This window comes from Chiroxiphia lanceolata, chromosome Z (genome assembly GCF_009829145.1).
Source record: "Chiroxiphia lanceolata isolate bChiLan1 chromosome Z, bChiLan1.pri, whole genome shotgun sequence".
Classification (NCBI taxonomy): Eukaryota; Metazoa; Chordata; class Aves; order Passeriformes; family Pipridae; genus Chiroxiphia; species Chiroxiphia lanceolata.
The window spans coordinates 12,255,209-12,266,213 of record NC_045671.1 but is presented as its reverse complement, the minus strand read 5'-3'; the positions used below and the strand labels follow the sequence as shown (position 1 = coordinate 12,266,213).

At 37.3% G+C, this 11,005-nt stretch overlaps 1 protein-coding gene across 4 annotated transcripts in view; it reads right to left on the bottom strand.

Annotated features, from left to right (window-relative positions):
• Positions 1 to 209: 209 nt before the first annotated feature.
• The window catches only part of NNT (nicotinamide nucleotide transhydrogenase), a 43,072-nt gene continuing 32,276 nt past the window's right edge, over positions 210 to 11,005 (bottom strand). For all 4 annotated transcript variants that reach the window (XM_032676855.1, XM_032676856.1, XM_032676858.1 and 1 more), the window contains 3 exons: positions 4,862 to 4,980; positions 3,958 to 4,073; positions 210 to 2,978 (listed from right to left, as the gene is read on the bottom strand). In XM_032676855.1, the coding sequence (XP_032532746.1) occupies positions 2,829 to 2,978; positions 3,958 to 4,073; positions 4,862 to 4,980 (385 nt within the window). In that variant the 3' untranslated portion in view covers positions 210 to 2,828. The remainder of the gene's footprint in view (positions 2,979 to 3,957; positions 4,074 to 4,861; positions 4,981 to 11,005) is intronic.

The following is an 11,005-nucleotide window of genomic DNA, read 5'->3' as shown; positions in this document are numbered from 1 at the left end:
AGGCAGTTTCATCAAAGGAAATTCTAATTACAATTAAAAAAAATAATCCGTTCCCAACTGGAAGAATCAAACACTGCAATGACACTGAGGCTGTGACATCTCCACCAGGATGTTCAAATCAAAGCCTACAGCAATCTGATCGAACTGGATCTGTTTTCAGACACAGTTACCTATTCAGGAAACAAAACAGGAGAGAACAGAAGCAGTGATCAACAGAGAAAAATAACTGACTTTTTATTAGCACTTTAACAATTACCTGGTGTTCCATGGTAAAGCACATTTTAAAGGTAACATTGTACTTCTGATCCAAGGTAATAGTGTGGGGTTTTTTCCAAATACAAAGTAAACTGTTCCCCCTCCCTTGTTATTTGTTATTTTTTAAAGAAAAGCTTGGTCTTTTATTAGCTACCCATAAGCAGAGACATGATGCATACTGCAGTTAGATACCGCAACATGACAAAAATGAATACTTTAGGATTTTAGATCCCTTCAAATCTCCCTTTTTTCTTTTTTCTTCTTAGTTGTGAGGGAGAGAGATAGAAGATTATTTCCTTGTCTTTCTTCTTCTTCCATTTCCCTAGCGTTCGTAGACCTGAAGGAAAAGCTGAATACAATGAAATCAAGAGGCCATAGGTGCTACATTCAAATATAGCTGCCATGATGTTTTAAATAAAAATTACAAGTCTTTTCCTGCAGTATACAACATATTAATGCTTGCATGATAACTTTTATGTCAAATTATATAAAAGAGATCTGCAAAAAGGGTAGATCTTTCGTATACTGCTACATTTCTTAATGCATTATCTATTCAAAGTCTGTGTTTTAGGTGATCTTCACATAAAAACAGAGGTAGCCAAGAAGAAATACAGTATTTTATATGAGGTCTCTATGCATGGTGTAATGAAAAAATGTTTGTTCTATCAAGTAAGACAGATTAATTTCAAGACTTACTCCATAATAGTTTGTCTTCCCCAGGTATGAATGCTTTCTAACACAAGCACAGACAGTTCTATTTAGCCTTCATCACCATAGACAGTTGTCACATCATTAGGAAAACATACGACAAATTCATTTTATGAGGTAAATATTTGAGTTTCACTCAAGTATACTTAATATAATAAAAGCAAAACAGCAATCCATGTCATAATTTAACTTTGCTGGACTTATGCTTGGAATTTAAGTGCTTTTAATTAGATTAGTGAGACTAATCAAATACACTGGATTTCAAGTTTAGTATGTTTCTGTGCTGTCCAAACAATAGCTCATTTATTTAGAAAAAAATCTAATAAACTCCAGCATCTTAAATACAGAATGGTTTGGGTTGGAAGGGACCTTAAAGATCATCTAGTTCCAAACTTCCTGCCATGAGCAGTGAAACTTGCACTAGATCACGTTACCTGTCAGTCTGGCCTTGAACACTTCCAGGGATGGGGAGTCGGCAACTTCTCTGAGCAACCTTTTCTACTCCCTCGCCAGCCTTACAGTGAAGAATTTCTTCCTAATACCTAATCTAAACCTACTCTCTTTTAGTGTGCAGCCATTCCCCCTTGTCCTACCACTATCAGCCCTTGTGAAAAGTCCCTCTCCATTTTTCTTATGGACCTCTTTTTAGGTACTGGAAGGTGATCTAAGGTTTCCCCAGAGCCTTCTCTTCTCCAGGTTGAACAACCCCAGCCCTCTCAGTCTGTCTTCATAGGAGAGGTGCTCGGGCCCTGTAATCAACTTAGTATCTCTCCTCTGCACTTGTGCTAACAGGTCAACATTGTTCTTGTTCTGGGGGCCCAGCTGCTCAACAGAACACTCCAGGTGGGGTCTCACAATAGCAGAGTAGAGAGGGAGAGTTCAAAAGTGTTTCTTCCAGCATTACAAAAATGTTAATTGAGAAAGCATCACTAAATTTTGAAGTAGTAAATACAATAAAAATTCTCAGTGAACAAACTGAAACACTGTGGTCCAAATTCTGTGAACAGATCAGGTATGCAAGATGTTCTGTCTGTGCAGAACTGGACTGTATTTTTTTTCTCAGACACTTAAAAAGGCAACAACTGGAAAAGATAGAGAATTGAGCAGTTGCTTAAAATAGTTAAGCCGTGCAAGTAAATGTACATTTCCTTGTCAGACTTGAAGATTACTTGGCAAGTGCCTGAAATCCTGTGTTTCATTTAACATAAGTGTGCACCATAAAAAATTGGAACCGTATTTTAAAGAAAAGTAACTTTCCTAAAATGTTCCTGATTCACAGCATCCACACAATCCCCAAAAGAAAAAGAGCGTAATGCTTAGAATTTCAAATCCTGTAAGCATCTATTTTATGCTAGAACGTCCTGAGTTCAAAGGGACATGCAAGGATTTACTTCTGCTTGCATCTGTTTGAAATTTATTTTTAAGTTTTGATAAAATCAACAGTTGTTTTGTCCATACCAGCCAAAATACCGCTTTGATGATAAGACTGAATACAGTTTTGGCACAGCATTTTTTAGTGAATTTCCATGACAGAAGTACAGACAGTAAGAAGGAGGAAGTCAGTAACTACTTAAAGATGACTGAGTTATTAGTTCATTCTTATAACAGCAAAATGTTAACCTTAAAATGCACATTTCCATTTTTTAATGCATTGCCTTACTGGAGATTTAGTTTGAAGGGCTAATCGGCCCATCTTTTTTATAAAAGTCTATATCCCCTGACCAAACTACATCTCCTAGGAGTCAATGCAGTCTTCTCCAAAAGCCAGTTGCCTTATAACAACGAGAGATTCTTCTACCTCTTGTTTTCCATCACCTCTGTGACAAAACTGTGGTTGCAAACATAAACAGAATACAAATCAGTATTTAGCTTTGATACGATTCCCTGACTTTCGCTTGCAGGGCATCACAAGTCTTCTTGGCATCTCCCAGCAACATGGCAGTATTGGGTTTGTAGAAGATTGGATTGTCCACTGCTGCATAACCAACTCCCAGAGATCTCTTCATTACAATGACCTGCACATAAAGAGCTCATATTTGAAACAGCAAAAAGCAATCACCATCCTCCCTCAAGCAAAGACCATAAAAAACCAGCATCCACAAACAAAAGAAGAGGAACAGACATCCCTGGCCAAAACCAGATGCTCACTGCTATAAGCTGTATTTCAGATTTTAATACAGCAGACAAATTGATATCCAAATCAATTTCAAAACATGTTAACCATGGCACCTTCAGCAGAGGAACTGTAAAGCTCTACCAACTTTAACTACATTCGTGTTTATTTCTCAAATTGCAACACATATCTACAAACACTGCTGATAAATATATGTGTCTGTGGCTGAGTACATGAACAGCTAACCTACAGAAGAACTGAGGGTACAGCTGGGTTCAGAAAAAGATATTAAAGATTTCACATCAAAGAAACACAAGTCTATGTACTTTGGATCAGATGACACTGCTTTAAGAAACAAAACTTGTCAGTTCAACCTGGACAGACTAAGCTCCCTACTCAACTCAGCTACTCACTGTTTTGTGTTTTTGTGGTTTGGGTTGTTTGGGGGGTTTTTTTGGAGGGGTTGTTTTTTAATTATTATTTGTTATTTAAGCATATTATCCATTCTTGTATTTCTACCTCAATATTAAAGTTGTCAATCAAATTTCCTATAAACCTGAAAAAACAGGTATTTGTATAAAATGCTTCAGGGCTGCAGGTGAGCAGGACATTATGTATTCTGATGACATATTCTAGTAGCAGCACTTTCATTGGTCTTTTCTATTGCAGTTGTCAGTAGTCTCGCTAAAGCATTTGATGATTATTATAAAATCATGAGCAGTGCATCACACTTGCAAAGCACTGACTGCTTTGCTGGACAACTCAGAGAAAAGCTTTTCATGGAAACCAGAACATGGGGAGAATCTTTTTAGCTTATCCACCATGTTTGTAAAAACATGCTACCTAAGGTAGGTCCTAACACACAACTCTCTTAATCTCACCTGTTTGGACTTCCAGACCTCAAGAACTGGCATTCCAGCTATGATAGAGTTTGGATCTTCCTGAGCTGCTGAATTAACTGTATCATTTGCACCAATTACAAGGACCAAGTCAGTTTCTGCAGCAAGACAAAGAAAATAACACTGATGAAAAATTATCTGAAATCTGAACACGGAGGCTGATGCACATTTTTGTGTTAATTCTGATCTTTACAGGCAGAAGAACCATAATGGTTAAGTATTCTACAAAAATTTATGAGGACATCATTCACACAAATATTTTATAAACTTATCAGGCAAATAATATGTGAGAGTTCAAGTGTGCTCCCAGCTACCTCCAGCAAACTGCAAGCATCCACAAGCCAATTCCAAGGGACTCGTTAGACCACTGGGCCACATAAAAATTTAAATCCTTTAATATTTAAATGCGTTTGTACACACACATAGTATCATCACTTTCAAATTTTTGGTGCCTGGCTTTTCCTTTGAGTAGGTAAAAACCTTTTACCATCAACCTTCTGATTTTTAAATAAAGATGTAAAAAAAACAAAAGGTTGCCACCAGCACAATGCTATACAGGTTTGCAAGATATGAGAGGATCAAGTCATCCACAACACCTGACCTAAAGAAGCAACAACAGTTTTCCTCTACAGGGATTGGGGCAGTAACAGAGATAATAATGACCCAGCATTTGTCATTTACTTCACAGCTACAAGCAATTAAAAAACAAAATGCACCCTCCTTACAAAAAAAAGACAGACCTCTTGTCCTCTACAATGCCATCACCAGAGGCACAAAGTGAAACTGAATGGCCTGAGATTTTCTATTTTTAAAATCCTTGTGCGATACAAAACCAAAATCAAATACATCATCCAATCTACTGGAAACTTATGGTTCACATGCTAACCTGGGAAGTCTTCATTGATCTCATCCATTTCCAGTACAATATCATAGGGAACACCAGCCTCTGCCAGTAGTACATTCAGCTGACCAGGCATACGGCCAGCCACAGGGTGAATACCAAACCTGAAAGGGAAGAAAGTCCAACTCCGTTAATAAATACAGACCACTCTGTTTTATACAGTAAAACTGTCACCAGTGACCTAAAAGGCTGAGAAGTTCTTACATATGACCACACACGTGAATTAATAAAATAATATAAAATGGTTAAACCTTAACAGTTCACTTTCCAAGCAGTACCATATCTAAAAATCTCGTGACAGATACTTTTGGACTTTTACAAATAAGCCTTTTAGCTGCAAAACTCCCACCCATATTAACATGGTTTGTAGATCCCTTACATCACTGCAGACTAAATAAAATCACCACAGTGTAATACTCCAAGAAAAAGACAAAAGGCCGTGCTGCCTTTCTGAAGCAAAACCACTCCTAGACCTAGAAATGCTCTTGGCAAATGATCTTTATTGACTCGGGTGTCTCTAGAGTATGTATTGTTATTGCAGTCTAGCACTCCAACAGTAAAGTCAGCAAGCACAAGACAATGTTTTGCTGAATTAGGTTAACATGCCACTTTCTTCTCATGATTGACCTTAGGAGAAAAAGAAAACGTGAAAAAAAAAAGAGGGGGAGTGAGAAAGAAGAAACTGTAAAAGTTTAAGTATAACCATTTAAAAAAATGTTTTCAGAACAGCTCAAAAACAACTTAGATAAAGGACACTGCTTATGAATTAATAAAACTTCAGACAGACAACACGGTGGCAAGCCAGGGTTGCTCAGGCATGCATATCATTCTTGTAAGGAAAAAGTCAGAATGAAGATGTTAAACTGGTTTAGCTGCAACTATCAAAGCCATATTTGGTTAGAAGCAAATCTGTTTTGTGTTGGCATATTATACTCTTCTGGTCATCTACTGGCCCTTATAAGCAAGACAAATCCACGTCTACTGTCCTGTGCACTTTCTGTCTTTCCAGCTCTGGAGCTATCACCAGATGTATACTGACTTCAAGCACACCAGAAGTGCATCAGACGAATGTTGTAGGGGGCTGAAGATAAATGTTCAATGAGGAAGCCTATAAGTCCTTTGGAAGAGAAGGAAAATAGTCAAGAGTAAATTTGGATTATTGAATTCTTGGATTTTGGAACAGAAGTTTCTGAGCAGAAATCCAAAAAAATCAGGAATGAAATAAAAGGACTTCAGACTTCTTCAGAAAGGAAAGAAAGACTGATAAATCAACTTGCCATGACAGACAGATTGTTATACATTTCTATTTTCAACTCTACTGTGATGCAAATGGATAACATCACTGATTGACCACAAGTCACAGTCCAATCAACACAGATCACTTGTGAATTTAACACTGTACAAATACATCCTTAAAAGGGCAACTGAGAGCTCCATCATTAAGACAACATTAAGACAATACAAAAATGAGACAACTGAACTCCAGCAACAAAATTAAGGACATATGATTAATCCACATAATATTAGATATACTACAACTTTAAGCTCCATACCAAACAGCAGGATAAAACCTGGCTTTAAAAGGAATGCTTTTAAAGAAGCAAAGACAATAGATTGTATTCAGCTAGTAAACATTTGGGATCCTGTTGCAAAGGATAATACCTAGAATCAGAAAAAGGAGAGCAAATAGGACAAATTACTAACAGCTTATGTTTCACACCACTGACTCAGTAATACAAGCCATGTGTAGTACTGCAGATAGACCTTAAGTACACCAAATTCAATCACTTACAGTAAAGTAGGAGAACTCTTATTCTGAAGTACCCTTGAGAAAATTCATCACTCCTCTGGCAGTGAAAACAGATTTTCCAACAAAATTCTCTTTTGTGTCTAATAAAATTATTTGAGTGCTTTTGTGACCAAAGCTGCTTTGGCAATACACAAAACAAAATACTTGTGAGGTTTCTATTAAATACTATATACACACACAATCTTATTTCAGGGGCTGGAAAGCCAAAATTTAGGCTGCCAAGAGAATAAATTTCACCTTTGACTTTACCATTCCTGGCAAGAGGCAAGGAAAGAAGGAAAGAAAGGGACAAATTATCTTCATTCAGGAAGAGTTATGGCATGAAGCATCAGTAGTTAAAGACTTCTGACAGACTCTGCTTGAAACCACATACTGCGTATTCACGAAGTTTGAGAAAGTTGCTCATACAAAAGCTTTTTTGGACAAATATTGAAGTCTGCTTCTAAGAGCCTGTTAACCAAATATGACAGTAGCCTGCCAGTACTACTTGTAATTGGATATGCAAGAATGTCAAAAAGAATAATGAAAAAATATGTGCTTATCTGAGGCTTTCATTATGTCAAAAGGTAACATCTACACATTTCTGGAGTGAAATCAGTCTGTCCAATACAAAGCAGAATTCAGAATTCAGGTAACCATGGAAAATAGACACCTAAAATCCTTGATGGATCACAACGTGTCTAATAAAAGCTGCTCCCAACTCACAACAGCAGCAGTTCTTCAAAGCTGTGTGCATTACAGTGGAACATTTTGTTACATATGCTCTCCCAGATGTTCAAAATATGAACCTCATTCGTATTCAAAAATTCAACATGGAAATTATTTTAAAAGAGAGACATGTTTTATGGTAAAAATGCTTTGAAGTGAACACTTTGCGAAGTTTCTTTGATATTCTTTTAGTATTAGTTATGCAGAACTCCTGTAGGTTGGCTGGTTTGTTTATAAATCAAGCAGAAATCTTAACCCACAACACATATTCACAATCATGTTCATCACACCTTATGGATAACTCTGTAGATTACTAGAATAAAAACATACAGCTAGCCTAGATAGCCTAGACCTGGTTTCATGCCTGAGGCAACATATGCCTCAAAATCAATCAGGTCAGTTAAATTTAAACTGAGTTAGATTAGCTAAATTAAGCATACTTAAACAGGGCTCTGATATTGGCTCCCTAATTCCAACCACTATGGTTTATCATAGCAGGGGCAAGATCCAAATGGACCTTAGCTCTATGCAATATTCCTCCCAAGAGCCCAACTACAGGGAAAAAAGTGGAGCCTGCTTTCACAAAACATCACACACGGACCTAGTGAGGTCACCCAGAGCTGAGTTGACCCCAGTGGAAGCAATGGCACATGTATAGGACCACACAGCTACAGCTGCATCCTTGCAGAGGTAGATCAGGTACAGCAAGGTTTGCTAGTTCTAACTATACCACCAATAAGGCAGTGGAGTTAAAAGATCTGTTGGACTCCCATCTGTCCCTTCATTTGCAGCATTAATAATTCCCCACCCAGTTAATTTGATTATAGCAAACCAACCAAGAACTGACACAGATGTACACACTTTGTGTCTTCATACTAAGCATAATTCAGCTTCCCAGAAACTTGTATTAGCACACAGTGTTCTTATGCTGTCATTCATCAGTGACAGTAAATTCCATCTTGCAGACCTGAGATATACGGTATGTTAAGACTGCTTAGGACAGCATTTCAACAGCTCATGCTTTAAAATTCTTCTAAATTTTCCTGTAGAGCCACAAAGAATCATAACTGTAAACTGATATAATTAAACAGTTGCAGTTAATCAGTTTTATTTATTAATTTGTAGATAAATGTGTAACTGATACCATTCACACTTCCAAGAAATTAGAACAATGGAGGAGGGGGAACAGAGCCCTGAACACATTTGATTAGAGCTCAGCCTTTGAGGTATCAACGGAAAAAAAAAATCAAAAAATGCAGGTACAACACTAAATCAGTACTAGCATGTTTTCAAAAACGTAAAAAACTAGTTTCCATATGCTTAAAAGTAATTAGATTCTCCAGCACCAGAAGATAGAAATTCAAGTCCTTCAAGATATCCACTGTAAAAAGTAGGCTAAAAAAAAAAAAATGAAAACACTAATTTATTAGCAACTATTTTGAAAGCCTGTTAAAGAGGTAATGTGCATCACTCTCAACTATGAATTACCAGAAAATCAACTTATTTACTATGAAATTATTTAGAAAGTCTATAAAAAGCACAATTTAAGAGTCCTTTCATCTTAAAATTCATTTTTCTCATAAAGAACTTCTTATTGTGCAGGAAAACAAAACACATTGAAAAGAAAATGTCTTAAGAATGTCATACTGTGGCAAAAGGTGGGACAGATAATTTGATGTGGACATGGAGAGCATCAATAACCCACACGCATATGAGAATGTATGCAGTTTTAGAGTGTAATTATATATCTATATGTAAAATTACTACAGAATATAATTTTATTGTATAGAAAAAAAATCAGAATTCCATAACGAGGTTCCTACAAACAACACAACTTGTGGCTGAGAAACTTGGGTAAAGCAAGAATTTTCAGCAATTTACTTAGTTCTGACATTGCAAAAATACAACACTAGTTGTAGAACAGCCATTTTCCAAGGCCAACAGATTCTGAGGGCTACAGGATTTAGCCTATAAAAAGTTTTGTTGTTTTATCCCTCCATAACAGGGCAAAGCTATGCTCTAGGCTCAGTAATATCCAGCCTTCTATGTGACTTTACTAATGCATTAAAGATGTGATCTGCTGCAAGACCATCTCAAGTGAGCAGTGATGTTAGCTATGCAACTGAGTAACTAAAACAGTCTAAAGTTTCCCCAAACTCTCCTGTATTTCTAAATTTAAACCCTAGTCAAAGGTTATGTATCATGTTACATAATATGCGTTCACTGAGAATGTTATGGCTATAGGCACAGCAAATGAAAACAACAGCTCCTCTGGATCAATGGTGAGCCATGAAGCAAAAAAACCAGACCATATGACAGTCACAGACTTGACTTTTCTTGACACACAGTGGGCATTACAGACTGATGCAATCCTGTGTCCACATTGGCACCCCTCCACAGCGTATGTGTGAGAGCGTCACTACATCTGGACAGTGAGTGGTTTAGGGTCCCGAGGCACTCCAGGCCTACTGAAACCAGAGGACAACAGCTGCACTCAATGAACACCGTGGGAGCTCAATAAAGTGATGAAAGGCCTGAATTACCACAAAGTGTAAATACAGATTTATTTCATTAAAATACTAGGTAACCACTGCAGTGATCCCTTCCTGAAATTGACTCATTTCAAGTATAAGCCATTTATTTCAAGGACTCATTCACCTTTCTACCCTGTAAAGCCAATATAAAAGGAAAAAACAGTATTTTTTTATTTCACCAAGGTTGGTGAAAAAAAAAAGCTCTCCCCCACAGAAGCACTGAAATAAAGACAAAAGTATACAATACTGTCATCGCATTAGCCACAAACGGGTTTTCTTGTTGCACAACAAGGAGTCTTCAAATTTTTGAATGCAATCTGGACACACACACAGCTTTCACTAAACATGGAGAAAAACAAGGTGTGAAGAGAACTGCTTCAGGAAGCAAATACACCACCACACCCCCTCACTTCTCATGTATCCATGAACAAACACGTCTATACAGCAATTTTATATGCAAAACTGCAACATGCTGGCTAAACACTAACAAGTAATTGCTACTAAACCCTACAATTCTGCTGTTATCCATCACAACAGATGCTGTAACACACTGCAAAAGCTCACATGCAACTTTTCAATAAGGTTCAAAAAGTAGCAGAAGAAGGAAAACAAAAGCAAAAAACATTAAGTACTAGAGTACTGATTCCAAAGGGAAGTCACCATCTAATTGAAATAAACACATGGAAGTCAGAGAATAAGTCTGACTAACCACCATCTGCCCAAATATCTTGTTTGAAATAAAAACTGAGACTCGACTTATCTTAAAATATTAAGTTAGCATAGTTAGAAACCAAGCAAAATTTCAAACAATCAGCAGGGGAGGCATCTTGTTTGCTTTCTAGTAATTTCAGTATCTATAAGGTTGTAGTGGTTTGGACTTTGTTTTTCCCCCAGAGGATGAGAAAAGTGGTAGACCCCAAGGGGTGGGAACCCCTGGAAGTTTTGAAATTCTGTCCAATGAGTGCTCCTGCAAAAATGTAAACATAGCACAACCAAACGGAAGAGGAGAGTTGTAGTTTTGGGTTAGAAGAAGCAGCCATGTTGTGAGCCACGAGGAAGGGGCTCTGAGCCCCTCGG